Here is an 18,579-nt window from a genome sequence, read left to right on the forward strand (position 1 = left end):
TTTCAACAAATCAAGAAATAATTTCATTCATTCAGTTATTCAATGAGAAATCATTCGGTCACTAATTTTTCAAAGTGTAATGTCAATGTCATTCTCACGGTACATTGGTGTGCTGTCAGCAGCCTGTCAAATTTCAAATTTGATTTGTGGGAAGTGAACAGTGAACGGAAGTGAACGTGTAAATGATGTCGCGCTAAATAATTTCGCGAAAATAATTTAAAAAAGCGTGCGAAAATGCAGAATAATTTCATCACTAAAACTAAATTCAAACTATTAAACATTTTCGATATAAAATAATATCTATGTGATTTTGAACTTAAAACCACGTGCCCCAAATAAAAAGTAGATTTTGTGATTCGCGAAAGTTTTTATTTTGCATCGCTGTTCTAATGTAATGGCGAAAGATGCGTTTCTCAGGCGAGAATTTTGTGTTACTTGCGAGTGTATTGTTCTGCGTCAACGGAGGTGAAAATGATATCTATAGTGGCCATTCCTTGGAGCTAACCCAGTCCTCGAACTTGGCCCGTCAGGAGCTCGTGCAAGAGACTTGTAACCGACTCTCTTTGAATTGGAATTTGGACGATCTTCCTCCGAGCCTCTTGGAGCACATTTTAGTCGACGATGAGCACAAACTCCTCTATTGTTACGTTCCTAAGGTGAGCATGGTCAAGGTGAACTAGTAAATCTCTCAGCATTTTTGTAATTAACGTGTCATAGCAATTCTTCTACGAACTTATGTCGATGCAATGCAAAAAAATAATATTTACTAGATATAAATAAAGTTGCAGTTCATCTTAGATAAATGAGCGAACATCATGAGAATTATTTCAAGAGGTTTCTGTTATCTTTGTGGATCTCTTAAAAATATGTTTCTTTTTTTTATTTTGAAAAGCAGGCTAGGCCTAAGATTAGTAGCAGTTTACTTTACTTTTCTGTCAGTGTAGATGTAGATGCTTATCCTTTAAACTCATCTCTTTAAATTATAAATGTGAAAGTATTCATGTTTGTATGATTGTTTGTCTGTTGCCTTTTCTCACACTGTCAAATTTTCACTGCTAATATAGCTTGCATCCCAGAAGGCAAGCTATGTTAACAAGTGAATTAACAAGTGTAAATTAAAAATTTATAACACCCCCGACAAGTGAAGGTTACAGTAACTAGAAAAGAGCTGATAACTTTCAAATGGCTGAAACGATTTTCGTGGATTATAGCTAAGAACATTCTCAATCAAGCCAGCTTTCAAACAAAAAAAAAACTAAATTAAAATCGGTTCATTAGTATAGGAGCTACAATGCCACAGACAGATACACAGATACACACGTCAAACTTATAACACCCCTCTTTTTGGGTTGGGGGTTAAAATGTAAAGGTAAAACATGTACCTTGTTTCCAAAGACAAGATATATTTTATCTGGAAAACAACAGTTTCTGCAAAAATTTTAAACAAACCTTAATCAACATGGACTAACTTGCTAATAAAATAATTGAAATAATTGAAAAATCGGCTGATAGAGATTTTTGAAAACTCAACCTTTTAGTTTATATTTTGCATATTTGCATTATTTATCTTGTGTACAATAAAACATATTAGATTTTCATTCATTCATGCCAATTATAACATGGAAAATAATACACAGGTAGCATGCACAAACTGGAAAAGAATACTCATGATATTGGAAGGAAAATGGAATGACACAGATGTTCTTTCTGTACCGGCGAGCCTCGCACATTCACCCGGAATGTTCAGAAACCTCAGTATGGTATCAATGGAAGAGAGAAATATCATGTTGGAAAATTATCACAAGATGATCATAGTCCGGAATCCATTTGAGAGGCTGTTATCCGCTTATAGAAATAAGTTAGAAGGTGACCTGCCCAGTGCAAAGTATTTTCAAGTATGTATTTTAATATGTCTTTTTTATAATTATGATTACCTATGAATTCTTTATGTGTAGTGTAGATAAGCTAAGCTATGATAGCCTAGTGGTTAAGTTGTCGGCATACTATTCTGGGGGGGGGGGGTCTGGGATTTGGTCCTAGGCATGCATCTCTCTGAAGAATCTGTTGTCTGATTCTGTCATCATTTTGCAGCTAAGCTCTTGAGGTTTGACAGGTCTAAATTAATTTTGAAATGCCGAACTGTGTATGTCCTTTTCATATTACATTAGTAAGAAGAGGATGAGAACACTCTAGAATTTAGTTGTGCTCAGAATCAGTTCAGGCACAAGTTGTTCTACACTAAATAAAAACACTTTATACGGTTTACTAATGACTAACCATTTTGTTTCAAAAGCTGAGAAACCGATATTACTTAATATTTTTTAAGATTACTCAGTTACCTACACCCAGATGCCTACCTAGTGGACATTTCGTAATTTTCGGGGAAAACTTAAGTTACAATATATCTTATGAAGCTACAAGGTTACTATAAATTATAATTTATTCTTAGAGCTTAGTTGTTCTACACAAAGTTGAAAACAACATTAAGTAAATTATTATTTAAAGAACTGTTGCAACATATACTTATGTACATTAGTCTGTTGTCATACTCCCAAATACTCCTATGGCCTTATTTTTCGTAGCTCTAATAATAATTGATAACAATAAAACTACTGACTTGACTACCAAAAGATTGCATCAATGTACCATGTTAGGACCTCTCTGGCGCAGTGATAAGCACTGTGGTCTTATTAGTGAGAGGTCCCGGGTTGGATTCCCGGCAGGGGTTTAGAATTTTATAATTTCTAAACCTATGGTCTGGTCTGGTGGGAGACTTCGGCCGTGGCTAGTTACCGGTAGGGTGTACCGGCAAAGTCGTGCCGCGAGGCGATTTAGCGTTCTGGTACTGTGTAGAAACCAAAGTGGTTGGGTTTAATTGTGGGTTTAATAAAAACTGCCATACCCCTTCTTGGTTAGCCTGGTTCCATATTAGACTGGACATCATCATTTACCACCAGGTGAGATTATAGTCAAGGATTAACTTGTATCTAAATAAAAAAATACCTACCTACCTATTACAAGTGCAACGTAAGTAACACTTATGTGTAATTTTGGCTGTTTTGGCGACTTTAATGAGTTCCAAGTTCCTTTTGTTGGACTACGCACTTATATCTAGATAAGTAGTTCTTGGAATTACAGAGGCAAAAACAATATCATAATGCTAAGATCAGACCATCAACTAACAACAGATTTCTAAGAAACCACGATATTTCTTTTGTTGTGTATTTTATTTCACTAGAACAAACATTGCTTAGGTACGTACAGTAATTAGGTAGGTACTATAATCTTAATTGTTTAAACCTATGTTATTTCTTCTAGGATCGTGTCGGAAGACGCATCATAAAGGCGTTCCGAGAAAATCCATCGAACGAGTCCTTAGAATACGGCCATGACGTCACATTCAAGGAGTTCGCGCTATTCCTAACGAACAAGTCAAAAGATCTAGCTGATATAGTAAACAACGAGCATTGGCAGCCAGTCACAACCCTGTGCCATCCATGCCTTATTAAATATACATTAGTTGGTGAGTTTGCAAATCACACTAATATTATAAAGGCGAAAGTTTGTGTGTGTGTGTGTGTGTTTGTTACTCCTTCACGCTAAAACTACTGGAAGGATTGGGCTGAAATTTAGAATGGAGATAGATTATACTCTGAATAACCACATAGGCTACTTTTTATCCCGGAAAATCAAAGAGTTCCCACGGGATTTTTAAGAAACTTCATCCACGCGAACGAAGTCGCGGGCATCAGCTAGTATTTTATAAAATACTAGATAATGCCCGCGACTTCGTCCGCGTGGATTTAGGTATTTTTTTTAATCCTGTGGGAACTCTTTGTTTTTCCGGGATAAAAAGTTGTTTATGTCAGTTTCCGGGATGTAAGCTAACGGTGTACCTACCCTTCAAAATCGGTTAGACTGTTGGGCCGTGAAAAGCTAGCAGACAGACAGACACACTTTCGCATTTATAATATTAATAGTATGGATCAGCGACCCGCCCCAGCTTCGCATGGGTATTTTCTTAGTATTTTCGCAGGGATCTCTAATTTTTTGACAGTAAAATAGCCTATGTCACTCAGGAATAATGTAGCTTTATACTGGTGAAAGAATTCTCAAAATCGGTTCAGCAGTTTCAGAGATTACTTCATGCAAACAAACCTACAAACTTTACTTTTTTATAATATTAGTATAGACAGTCAAGCTTTTGTCAAGCACTGTGGACCACACAATACTTATTTTTCAAATACCTACCTAGTGGTAGGTATTTAAAATGAATGAGATAATAAAAATCATACATTAAGAAATAATAAGAAGTAATAAAATTGATTAATTTTACCTTGACATCAAGTGGTCACCTACGTAACTCATAAATAAAGACGGACGCCAAATTATCAGCTACCTATTAACCCCCGACCCAAAAAGTGGGGTGTTATAAGTTTGACGTGTGTATCTGTGTATCTGTCTGTGGCATCGTAGCTCCTAAACGAATGGACCGATTTTAATTCAGTTTTTTTTTGTTGTTTGAAAGGTGGCTTGATCGAGAGTGTTCTTAGCTATAATCGAAAATCGGTTCAGCCGTTTAAAAGTTATCAGCTCTTTTCTAGTTTTCTTATAGAGGTTTTTGTGTCGGGATTTTTTAAAATTTTAAGTTATATTTATTCTATCCTTCGTTTTGTTACTAGATTAGTTTGAAATTTTAAGATTTTAAAAGTTCTTTAACGAACTTTTAAAATCTTATTAGAAGAAGGAAAAAATATAGTTTTTTGCATCTATAAAAGCACGCTGCTTCCCATCATCAACTCAAAACGGCAATGTAAATACTTAAAATAATAATTAATTTTTCCACAAGGTTACCGCAGCCGGTTTAACCGACAAAGATTGAGCGATTGTTATAAAATTATATAATCTTCGGCGTATTAATAGTTATACTCACCCGAGTTACTTAATCTTTTCTCATTAGCTTAGATGTTCTCGGAAAAGATATCTGTTAATTTTATACATTTAATCGATGACATGGTCTTGAGTGTAAGCTTACAAAAAATAAGCTAAAGCTGGCATATCTCGGCATCACACATACGTATATTTTAAAATTCCTTCGTAAGGATCTAGTTATATAAAAAGTCTATAGATACTAAATCACACGTGCAGTTCCTAGACCCAGCCAGATTTTAGATGTACGTCATACCTAACGCGTATTGGATAGGTACGAATACCTATCCAATACGCTATTATTTACTAACCATACTTCCATATTATCCAATTTTGATGTGATACAGACCTAGCTTACATCCCGGGGAGGGACATAGGCTACTTTTTATCCCGGAAAATGTAAGAATTCCAACGGGATAAAATATTAATTATATAGGTACCTTTATTCATGTCAGTCAATTTCTCTTTTTATATAAAGGGCCATGCAGTAAGGCGGTCACTGCTCACTGCACGCGTTACCCTATGTTTTAATTAAATGCACAAGCATTTAGTATCGTTTAATGATGTCTGTCACTATCTGCCAATCTTCTATTCAGAAGTTAATTATTGTCAGAATGGTCGTACCACGTTATTCACAATAATCGGAACTAAACTCGCAAGCCGTCAGTAAATATGAAGTACTATGTAGGAATGTACATGTATTATGTACGCTGCGTACCAATACATTAGGTATAACCAATCATTAGACGTCATCGAAAAAACACAGGCCTCTTCAAAACGGGTTTGACGCAGTCTACGTAAATTGACCGTTTTAAGAGGGGTCTCTCCGTCACTCGCTTCATACAAACGTAGTTCCAATTTCATTTGAATATTAAGCAACCAAAGTCCATGAAATTTTGCAGACATATTCTAGAAACTAATATCTATGGCTGTGGTTTTCCAGATTTCTGTTAAAATATCCGGTTTCAAAGTTACGCGATCTTAAAAATTTACATACAAATCCTTGAGCCCCTGTAATTTTAAAACTACATATTTAAAAAAAAATCTAAAACACCCAGACGCTGATATTAGTTTCTAGAATATGTCTGCAAAATTTCGTGGACTTTGGTTGCTCAATATTTAAATGAAATTGGAACTACGATTGTATGAAGCGAGTGACGGAGAGAGCCCTGTTAAAAACCTTAAAAATATAAGCTCAAAATAATACCCAAGTAATTGTATCGCGGAAATAGTAAATTCGTAGATTTTTTCTCGATTATGTGGGTCATGTACATTTCGTTTTTTGAACGGAAATCCAAATTGCTAAAAACTTTCATTTTAACCGACTTCCAACCGCTTTCCAGCACAGGAAGAGGTTCTCATTTTTTTTGGGGTTCCGTGCTCAGAGGGCAAAAACAGAACCCTATTACTGTAACTTTGCTGTCTGTCTGTCTGTCTGTCTGTCCACATGTCACAGTTCTCTAGCTCGTACACGAAATGAGTTAGAAACATGAAACTTTGGTATTTGGTGTAAAACGTTGACCCAATACCAAATACTTATTGAATTCAAAATTCAATTCAATTATTTTTAAGGGGGGCTTCCATACATGAAAAAGGAGCTGGAAATAAAATTTAGAACTCATTGAGTAAATTACGAATAATTTTTTACTCGTATAATATGGTATCATTATTAGGTTACCAGGTCATAGAGTTCCAACGTTTACACACTTAGAAACTAGAACCTTCTTTCCAGTAAATCCACTCCCTATTAAGCCCACAGGCCACATTACCGGTATGACGAGAGTTTAAACACGGTTCAAACCTAGATTACCTTACTCGTTTTGTCCGGCTGCTATCTGCATTGCCTAGATTTCTATATGACTTCGTCTGTGTTGGTGTTAGCTGGCGGGCGTGCTCTGCCTTTTTGGAGTGTTTTTTTTTTTTTTGTTAAAACTGACTGGAAAATGCTCTAAGTGGGTGCCGTGCGTATGTCGGCGAGCGCCGGCACAGACGGGGTCCATACTTGTATAGTTTAACTAACTTGTTACAAGTGACTACAAACTTGACATTGGCTAATCTTTGTAAAGCCAGACGAGAGAGAAAAAAAAAAGATTTCTATATATAGATTTAATTGTTTTGTTTGATTGCCAAAATGGTCAAGAAATTAAAGTTTAGGATACCTAATATGGGTACATGACGTTATTTTGGAAACGGACAGTGAATAGGAAACTCAACTTACCAAGATGTTAATTTACCTATATATAAAAAAAGATTTTTTTTTTAAATTTCGCTTATCCTTTATTGTATCGGTAATTTCTCTATCCCGAATAGCTTATAAGCTAATGTTTCGCTTCTAAAATATAATCACTACCCTTATTATACCTATTGTAAATACGAATGTACGTTTGTTTGTTGGTTTATCGGTTTGTCCTTCAATCATGTCACAACGGATCGACGTGATGTTTGCGTGGGTATAGTAAGACTTGGGGAGTGGCATTCGCTACTTTTTATCCTGAAAGATCAAAGAGTTTTCCCTTGAAATCCACATCTAAATCCTCATGGACGAAGTGGACCTGTGAAAACTCTTTATCCTGTGGGATAAATGGCCTATGTCACTCTCCAGGTCTTTAACTATCCATGCAAAAAGTCACGTCGATCCGTCATTGCAACATTGCAGCGTGATTGAAGAACAAACCAACAAACAAACATAATTTCGCATTTATAAAATAGATAGACGTATGTGCGCTTAGCTATCTAAGGTCAAATACGGCTCAACTCATTTGAATATTTTTTTCCAGGTAAATACGAAACGCTTTGCAGCGTGATTTAAGAACAAACCAACAAAGAAACATACTTTCGCATTTATAAAATAGATAGATGTATGTGCGCTTATCCATCTAAGGTCAAGTACGGCTGTACTCATTTGAATATTTTTTTCCAGGTAAATACGAAACGCTACTAGACGACTCCCTGCTCGCTCTACACACGATCAACGCATCGCACATCCAGTTCCCGCGCCTGGCGCACACTTCAGGCACCTCCGAAAAGCTGCGCAAGTATTTCTCACAGCTAGACCTACCTCTAATAAGAAAACTGTACAAATTGTATAAATACGACTTTAAGATATTTAATTATGATCTAGATAATATTGTTGGCTACGATCTCGGTTAATTGTTGAGTTCGTACATTGCGCACACTTACGACAAGACAGTCGCAAAATGCGTCAGTAAATTATTTACCGATCTTACCGGTCAGTAGAGAAATATAGTCTCGATAAAGTACACCTTTATATGAGTTACACATTGATGACAAAAGCAAGTACTCAATAAAGCATTTGATGGCCTGTGTCCAGAAGTTTACATATTGGCTAATATTTTTACCCGATTTTTGTTTAAGCTCATTTGTACTCGAATAATACTTATTTTATTATAAGAATTACATTGATTTACCGAAAACTGGAGGAGGGAAGGGCTCACAAAGGGTTTTATAGTGCGCAGGAAAGCCTCAAAAATACCTTACCAGTTATGAAATTGTTGTCAACCTATAGACGTCCACTGCTGGACACAGGTCTCTTATAGAGACTTCCACATGGCTTGGTCTTGCCGCCTGGATCAGCGGCTCCCTGCAACTCGTTAGATATCGTCTGTTCACCTCGAGGAGGTCTGCCAACGCTATGCTTTCTGGTGCGAGGTTGCTGTACCAGCACCTTGGGACCCTAAGATCTATCGGTTCTACAAATTATGTGGGGTGCCTACCTTAGCTTCGAAACCCGTTGGGCTATATTGTTTACTCTGGTTCTTCTACGGACTCCTTAACCCTGATTTGATTAGAAAATAGCACCTACAACTAGTAATACTTTAATAAATCACAGCAAAGTATACTTTTGACAACCTACGAAATAGCACACTTACGACCAAAAAAAAGCAAAACATCGCGAAATGATTTCAAATAAATTAACCAACTTGTTTTTATTGGATTGACTTACGTTGCGATAACCTTAACTGATACTTGAATGATATATTTTTTTGTTAATTTACCCACCTCATATTTCAAATAGTATCATAATATATTTTGTTGTTTTTTATCACTAGGTCACCGGTCTTGACATTAAAATTTTGTAACCAGAAATTTCCAACATTTTTTCTGTACATTGTAAGCTTTTGCTAACGTTCATTACAAGAAAAAGTTTTACTAAGTTTCTTACGTAAGTCAAAGGGAACATTCCAGAAATTGTATAGATAAATAGGTGTTTTCAATTTTTCTCTGCAGAAGACTTAATTAAAAACAGTAGTCTAGAAAATGAGGGCTTTCGTTATCATAGCATCTAACCGAGGTTAAATTTTGGAGTGCACTTATCATCAGACGCAAGTATACGGTGGCCTCTCTACGAACATAATAAATAAGCGTCTGTTTGCATGTTAATTAGTATTTAGGTTTTAATTAATTAATGTCAAGATTTCATTGTCCTTTTGAATTCCTATTTCACAATATTTTTATATTGTTTAATACCATGTGTGCATATTATCTTTTAATATGCTTCGATCTAAGTGATATATTTATTTAACTTATAAAGTTAAAACCAGTTGTATTTAAGCTTTAATTCTAAGTATATAGAATATTTCGTATACAACAAAGTATATTTTTATTAGATATCAGATATAAATTGCACGAAAATCATGCCAACAATATAATCTTAGGCGTTTAAGTAACTTTTAATAAAATCAGCAATAAAGATATATTTTTTAAAATGTTCTAATATCAATTAATATTGAGGTAGACATTAGTATTACAGTTTTTATGAGTATATAATGCAGAACATTTTATGCCTGGAGTATAAAAAAATTTCAAAAGATTAACTTCAAAAACACGAGTGAGCATAATAAAAGAAACTAGAAATCCAAGTGTGAAGCTCGCCCGACTTCATACATATACATTACACGTGTAGAAACAAAAATTATTTTTTTACTTTTAAGTGTTTGTGATTTTTGAAGTCGGTTTTATTTTCGTTTTGAAATTTTTTTATTTCACAATTTTTAGTGGCTCCACTGTACTATAATATATGCCCAGTTAAAACCCTACTGTTTACTAAGCTATTACACTGATCGGGAACAATTTACTAGTGTTCTCCATCTCCGAAGATATTCATCAGACCTTCACTTAATTTATATACCTGCAAAGTATACCCTTTCAAATAAAAATAAAAATTTCCAAATCGGTCCAGGCGTCTTAGAGTAAATACAATAAAAAAAAATCAAAAAAAAAAATGATTCCGGCGAATTGAGAACCTCCTTTTTCGAAGTCGGTTAAAAATGCTTTTGATCATATCTAAGAGGTTTCATTTTTAGGGTTCCGTACCTCAGAAGTAAAAAAGAAACCCTTAAAAAGGATCACTTACTTGTCTGTCCGTCGCGTCTGTCAAGAAACATATACGGTACATCCCGTTGACCTAAAATCTATTACTATATTATAATTTATACAATCTACCTAATTAAATAATTAAGTAGATACTATTTTCTATAATGATTCTTGTACGATTTACAACGTAAGGTGCAATTGCCTACTTTGCAAAATTAATTTTTGTCTCAACGTGTCTTTGAAACGTGTGACACAATTACGTAATTTGCAATTACAATGTGCAAGTTAGCATCGTTCTGTACTTGGGCAAACCATGCAATAATTTATGTTATTACATAATTTTTCCTACTGTCATGATACTCGTACCAAGATTAGCAAGAATGCGATTTTAAGTCCGGACCCTATAAAATGACTTCGAATGAAAAATTGAATTGAATGTAAGTAGACCTTTGCGTAGCACTCAGTATTTCATTACTTTCTCTCCTTTAGCGCATTTTATATATTTTGTGTCAAAGCACACGTATTATGAGATCTTCCCAAGCAACCGCCTGTGGCCGAAAGCGGCCGAGGTCATCATTATTATATATTTATGTACGTACCTATACATGAATGTTTTAAAATAACTGTTTATGCAGAAAAGAGCTAAAACTACATTTTTATTAGGCCTAGTTACAATTTTTTTTAACAATTTGCCAAAAGGTAGACGTTACTCTTTTAGTTTGCAAACTATTTTCTACTTTTTTTTTAAATGATTTTTTCACTTATTTATTTTATTGGGTACAGGATATTAAATAAAAAATTAAAGGAGACAGTGTAAAAAGAGTATAAGTAAAGGCTTTGAATGTCTAGATAGCTAAGTGACGGACCAAAAATATTACTTATATGCAACTTAAAAGTTTACACAACTGGAAATTCCTATAAAATGAAGATTTATATCAAACCAATATGCCTCTGCTTTGCGGTATCTTATTTTTTTTCCTTACACTACGGAACCCTACAAAATTAAGATGCTATTTTTGGACCAAGGGCGTCGAATGATCATTCATCAACGTCAAGGGTCACATTGGCCTTGACGATCGCGTGTTCGAATAGGGCTATAAGTTGTTTGACATTGGATCATCTTAATTATTTTAAATTTTAGTGTTTTGTATTCTGTTCCCATATCATCATCATTATCAACCGGTAGATGTCCACTGTTGGACATAGGTGTCTTCACTCTTGTAGGGGCTTCCACAGTGTTGCGCCGCTTGAATCCAGCTGCTCCCTTTTTTTTTTTTGTTGACGCTGGGGAATGCATTTACGCATCCCCCCCGGAAGCTAGCCAGCCAGCCGTGAGGCAGCCAGCCAGCTGAGGGAGGGTATGTGGGACTCGCCGGCCGAGAGGCGACCGGAATACCCACTAAACCCCAGCGGTGCTACTGCGCGTCGCCTGGCGACTGGGTCACGGGAACGGCCGAAGCAAACAACCGCGACCCAGCCAGCGACGTCTGCCGAGGCAGACCCTCCACCGGGGACCTGCTCGGTCCCCAATACCGCACCTCCGTGACGCACCAACGAAGTGCGTCCCCCGACCTTGGGACGCGCACGTCGCCCGCGTCCCATCCGCCGCTTCGTCCACTGTGCCCTCTGCTAGTCAGAGGGACACGCGGAGAAACCTCCCTCCCTGCCAGGTCATTAGCCATAGCCAACAATATCTCCGAAGAGAAATTATTAGCCATGTTACCGGGGCGCACCGGCCCAAACACTGCTCTTCCCCTCGGACGCATCCAAAAGGGACCAGCAGCATCCAGGCACACTGGGAGGTTACCTGGCTGGCGCCCCATCCAGCGGCTCCCTGCGACTCGTTTGATATCTATCCACCTAGTGAGTGGGACTCAACGCTGCGCTTTCCGGTGCAAGGTCCCCATTTCAGCACCTTAGACCCTGAGGTAGGTATATCGGTTCTTCAAACTTTACTTCAAACTTGGGACCCTAACATATCGTGTTTCCGAACTATGTGCCATGCCTGTTGTAAAGCTGAAGTGACAATGGGCATTGCCCGTGGCAATTTCAGCTCCACTACCCATTTAGCTTTGTCTTAACTGTTTGACTGTTCCCACATGCTACCAAGGAAATATTTAGATATCTCTGAAGTTTTATCTGTATGTACAGTGTGTCTAAGTAATTTTTGCACCTTTACCTGTGCGCTTCAACATTGGTAAACTATCTGTATTCTGTATATAAGATAGTATGTACCATTATCATCATATATACCTATACATCAATATCAATTATCACTAAGTCTATGATAATTTCTCAGAAATTTTATAAAGGCGTCTTGTACGTATATTTTGCAGCAACTTCAACCGACTCTCGGGTCTCGGCCATTACCCTGTGGCGGATCCATGGCGAGACTACTCTATAATTTAGAGGCCCCTGATCTTAACAATATTAGGTACTTATAGGATACGAAAAAAATGATGTACGTATATATATCGGTACTTCTATGTCTTGTTTGCCATAGTTAGAAAATCACAACGTTTACTTTTGATGCACCAATTACCTACCTACCTAATAGAATTTGCTTGGAATAGTTACAGAACTTTAATGAGTTGTTATGGTTTAACAGCCAATAGCGGTTAAGACCTAGAAATAGTTTTGTTATTGTAAACATAATTTAGCCTCAATCACGCTAGTTTGTTTTGACTTAGGTCTCTATTTCTGTATCGTATTTTTTATTCTATTGTTAGGCAAAGGTCTATCTTGGATCCAACGGCTCTGTGACTCATTTCACTTTATCGTTCCAAAATACATAGCGTTTCAATTTGGAATCGTTTTATTTTAGTCTCAGGAAAACCCGGTCGGTTATCATTGAATTGTCGTTTTATCAAAAACTTAATTATAATTATAATTATAATAACTGTCGGTCACATATAGTTTTTATCACTCATTACTACAGGAAACGGTCGCAACTTTGATTACAAATTACTTACTTATTATAGTAATACCTAAAAATTCAGTATAATTTTTTTTTGGAATCAAAGTTGCGACCGTATTAATATTTCTATGCGTTTGTAATCTTTGATTTTAGCCACTCTATCGGCTGAAATTCACAGGTTTATCTAATTTGACCAAGCAAGTAACCATGGTTAGTTCAACCTCTCTTGTTATCTGGCAAAAAGGGATGGCATTACAATTTTTAATAACAAAACAAGGATTAAATACTTGGTATAATTGGACCATAAGCCAGCAAACTGTCGTCCCCATGTTTTCTCAAAAATTAGATCTTATCGGACTGTGGTTTATTATACTTTACTGCGGACCGTTTTAGTTTTTGCGGTCCGTCTAGGTTAAATTAGTGGGCGTAATGTCATATGTTTTATTGTTCCAAATTTGAATCTCTGTGATAGACGAAGATTTCGTAATAGATACAGGGTGTGCTTCAGAATAGTTTCCATTGTATCATCACTAATTATAGGCATAGATTATACATAAACTGTTGTCGGTGGTCAAATCTGTGAGACCGGTCAAATAACCAGTTCTTTGCTTGACCCTGAGACTTGATTAAATAAAAATAATTTGAATAAATTATATTACGATACTATAAGAAACCTTTGAAAGAAAGGCTAATTATATATTATTTTTAAAAGTAAATTTAATAGAATCGATTTTTTTTCTAAAATGTATAGATCAAAGACACAGGTAATAAGTTCCAGATTGTGGGGGGTTCCGTTGAGTGTAGGGACTTAAATGGATCCATGGTTTTTGTTGAACTTGCGATAGGTAGGTACTACTTATCACCTCCTAACTATATTTCACATATCCATGTTAATTTTATACTTTACTCTGATGATTGGAAATATTGAAAATATCTCGTATTTAAGCGGTAATGGTTTGTTTGTTGTTATCACGATCATTCATTATTCATTAGGAACTAATTAGTGGTAATCATTCATATCAGACAATAAAACAGTAGTAACATATCGATAAGAGCTGAATATATTAGCATTAATAGTAATTCCATGATAATATTCCAAAGCTCTCTGTGATAGTCTTTTCATAATATCAATGGTAACGTTATTAATAACGTGTAGATTTTATTAATAGTTTATTATTAAAGATAATAATAATTTATATTTTCTATATCATTAATTATATTGTCAATAATTATTATTTTATAAGTTAATATGTCTATTGCATTTGTTAAGTTGTACGGAACAGTAATATATTTTTTTAAACCATTTTAATTATTATCATAGGTAATATAAATGTACTCGAATGTTTGTACAATTAGAATAGTTTGAATTACTAAAATTAAACTATAGATAAAAATTATGAATTGCAAAGTGTACAATAGCATCTCTTACGGCTTGTGAAATTATGCGAGTTGGCCTGTTTAAGGTGCCCACGCACTTGAACTGAACTGCAGCTGAACTGCGCGTCGCGTCAGCGCCCCGCACGAGATTCTCTCCAGTTGCGACGCGCGTACGTCACTGCCGCGCGGCGCGGCTGGAGAGAATATCGTGCGGGGCGCTGACGCGACGCGCAGTTCAGCTGCAGTTCAGTTCAAGTGCGTGGGCACCTTTAGTGTCTCAGTACTAGTTCTCAGTAGCTCGCGATATGTAAAGCGTAATATTTGCATATTTTTGTAGCTGATTGTACCTACACGTTATTTATTTAATATTTTGTAACTGAATGTACTTAGATAAACATTGGAAATTAACAAATTATTGTTAAAAAGGTCCTCCACCCGCTCTGTTAGCCAGTATCCAGTCCAACACAATCTTCATTCCAACACAGTCTTCATTCCAACACAGTCTTCATTCCAACACAGTCTTCATTCCAACACAGTCTTCATTCCAACACAGTCTTCATTCCAACACAGTCTTCATTCCAACACAGTCTTCATTCCAACACAGTCTTCATTCCAACACAGTCTTCATTCCAACACAGTCTTCATTCCAACACAGTCTTCATTCCAACACAGTCTTCATTCAAACACAGTCTTCATTCCAACACAGTCTTCATTCCAACACAGTCTTCATTCCAACACAGTCTTCATTCCAACACAGTCTTCATTCCAACACAGTCTTCATTCAAACACAGTCTTCATTCCAACACAGTCTTCATTCCAACACAGTCTTCATTCCAACACAGTCTTCATTCCAACACAGTCTTCATTCAAACACAGTCTTCATTCCAACACAGTCTTCATTCCAACACAGTCTTCATTCCAACACAGTCTTCATTCAAACACAGTCTTCATTCCAACACAGTCTTCATTCCAACACAGTCTTCATTCAAACACAGTCTTCATTCCAACACAGTCTTCATTCCAACACAGTCTTCATTCCAACACAGTCTTCATTCAAACACAGTCTTCATTCCAACACAGTCTTCATTCCAACACAGTCTTCATTCCAACACAGTCTTCATTCCAACACAGTCTTCATTCAAACACAGTCTTCATTCCAACACAGTCTTCATTCCAACACAGTCTTCATTCCAACACAGTCTTCATTCAAACACAGTCTTCATTCCAACACAGTCTTCATTCAAACACAGTCTTCATTCCAACACAGTCTTCATTCCAACACAGTCTTCATTCCAACACAGTCTTCATTCAAACACAGTCTTCATTCCAACACAGTCTTCATTCCAACACAGTCTTCATTCCAACACAGTCTTCATTCCAACACAGTCTTCATTCCAACACAGTCTTCATTCAAACACAGTCTTCATTCCAACACAGTCTTCATTCCAACACAGTCTTCATTCCAACACAGTCTTCATTCCAACACAGTCTTCATTCAAACACAGTCTTCATTCCAACACAGTCTTCATTCCAACACAGTCTTCATTCCAACACAGTCTTCATTCAAACACAGTCTTCATTCCAACACAGTCTTCATTCCAACACAGTCTTCATTCCAACACAGTCTTCATTCCAACACAGTCTTCATTCCAACACAGTCTCCGTTCCAACAGTCATCAGTCTGGTTTCTAAAGTCTAAGTTCTAACTGTCCACAAGAAATAATTGTCTCTCTATTATACAGTACAGTCAGTCATAATTTAAAAAAAATCTCTATTATCTTCGCCAAGCTGCTGTTGATCATTTCCTTCCTCCTTCCTTCTGAACACCCGAATATTTCAAAAGAAATTATTATTATTGTAAATAAGTTTTTCCTCAGTGTGAGCTCTCATGTGTCTCACTGCCATGTGTGCATTAACAAAATTATTTGTTTACAACAAAAAAAAAAGTTTCGTATGGATTTGTGACCTACGTTGGTAATATAATATTCATCATGATTATATTCATTTATTATCGCTTGTTAATTGTTACCTGTTGAGTTACTCAGAAGTAAGTACCTAATATATGACATGGTAGCACCTACTCCGTAGCTCGCAACATATAAAGAAGCCATTACAGCTATTATTGTAAATAGGTTTTTCTCAGTATGAATTCTCATGTGTCTCACTGTAATTGTGCGTTGTTTGGTAATTATAATATTATGATTGTTAAAAATGATAAATTTTCAAAAAATAAAAAATAAATATTTTTATCAGGGCATGCTACAGGTGATGCTAGATTTCAACATGATCGCACTTTGAATACTTGTCACCTATAAATCTCTAAGTAAGAGCTCGCAATATTATGTAAAAGAGCCATTTGAAAAAGATTTTTCTCAGTATAAGTTCTCACTATCATGTGTGTATTTCACTATCATGTGTATGTGTAAGTGTTTCACTATCATGTGTGTATTTCTTATAATTATTATTAAGTATACTTAATTTGTTAAAAATCCCAAATTATATGAGATTCCTGGCGGCCAGGCAAGTGCGATTTGGTTTAAAATTTTGTTTCACGAATGCTTAATAGCAATAGAGGCAGGGAAGAACCTTCAGACCTTGTCCAGAAGTCGTACGTTGTGTCCTAAGGAGTGAGCAACGCGCGAGCATTTGGATACATGCGCACCTCTGAAGTTCGCGCGTAAACTAAACTGGACGCAACCAAGGACTCCAAGGAGTCTACTCTGTAGTATCTCGACTATTTTTCTTCTTATTTTTAACCCCCGACCCAAAAAGACCGGTGTTATAAATTTGACGTGTGTATCTGTGTATCTGGCTGTGGCCGATGCCACATTCATGTTCATTAGTTTAGGAGCTACAATTAGCTCCTAAACTAATGAACCGATTTTAATTTAGTTTTGTTTGTTTGAAAGGTGGCTTGATCGAGAGTGTTCTTAGCTATAACCCAAGAAAACGGTTCAGCCGTTTGAAAGTTGACAGCTCTTTTCTAGTTACCTGTAACCTTCACTTGTCGGGGGTGTTATAAATTTTTAATTTACACTTGTGCACTTTGGCTTTTATTAGTGCCACATCAGCATAACGGTATCTCGACTCATGTTTCGCGCGAGCACCCGCGTTGTACGCGTATTGCACGCAATTTACGCGCGTATTTTAAATTCGCGCGATTCCTGTGGACGCAACGTCCCTATTAGCAGCCGGTACCTCGCCAACATACATTCATAAGTATTATTATGAATACGCGCGAAATGGTTCGCGATGAATTCTCCACTTCTGGACAAAGTCTTAAGTAAAACATGCTAACCTAGTAAAACTAAATTGGCAACAGTGACTAACATGCGAGAAAGCGATAGCAATACTGCGATAGCAATAGCGCTGTCTTCTGCTTGCACTGTGTAGCCAAGTTATTTGTAAAACTATCTAAGTTCTCAGAATGAATCTCATGTGTTTCACTTATACGTTCACATTTGTACCTAAAGCTGCGTATACACCTATAAAAATTTGCATCGTGCACTGCTTGTATAAATGTTATCGCTGAACTATCTTATTCCACTTCAAGACGATAACAGCGCTGAGTAAGTAATATTTTCGTGAAATATGACCCACAACGCTGTGCAATTTTTGATTGGTGATGGACATGCTTTATATTGATATGTAACTAATTAGTAATTACTAATTATTTAGTTAACTATGAATTACAATGTTTACTTATAAAATTTCTTATATCTTGTAAAAGAATGTGAGTGACTAATTCCGTTTATCCACCCTAAAACAACCTTCCTAATATGCATACTCGAAGTACTGAGACTATAGGTAGCTTGCAATATGTAAAAAACCTTATTGCGCATACATTTTGAGAATTCATTCGCCATATAACTGTCATGTCATACCGACCCTTGAATTAAAGACTAAAATCGACGACAAAATGTATGCACTAAGGACCGGGGCACATATGGCGGAGCGCAGCGCAGAGCATTTTTCACAGTCAAAATATTATCGACATTGTCCTTATTGAAATAATATCTAAA

General features: G+C 36.3%; 1 protein-coding gene across 1 annotated transcript; it reads left to right on the forward strand.

The window, feature by feature from the left end:
- Positions 1–158: 158 nt before the first annotated feature.
- On the forward strand, positions 159–9,888 carry LOC123866165 (carbohydrate sulfotransferase 11). The gene is made up of 4 exons (XM_045907558.1): positions 159–656; positions 1,638–1,895; positions 3,319–3,523; positions 7,850–9,888. The coding sequence occupies exons 1-4, from the start codon at positions 405–407 to the stop codon at positions 8,077–8,079; spliced, it is 945 nt and encodes a 314-aa protein (XP_045763514.1). The 5' UTR covers positions 159–404; the 3' UTR covers positions 8,080–9,888.
- The last annotated feature ends 8,691 nt before the right edge of the window (positions 9,889–18,579 follow it).

This window comes from Maniola jurtina, chromosome 1 (assembly GCF_905333055.1).
Source record: "Maniola jurtina chromosome 1, ilManJurt1.1, whole genome shotgun sequence".
Taxonomy (NCBI): Eukaryota; Metazoa; Arthropoda; class Insecta; order Lepidoptera; family Nymphalidae; genus Maniola; species Maniola jurtina.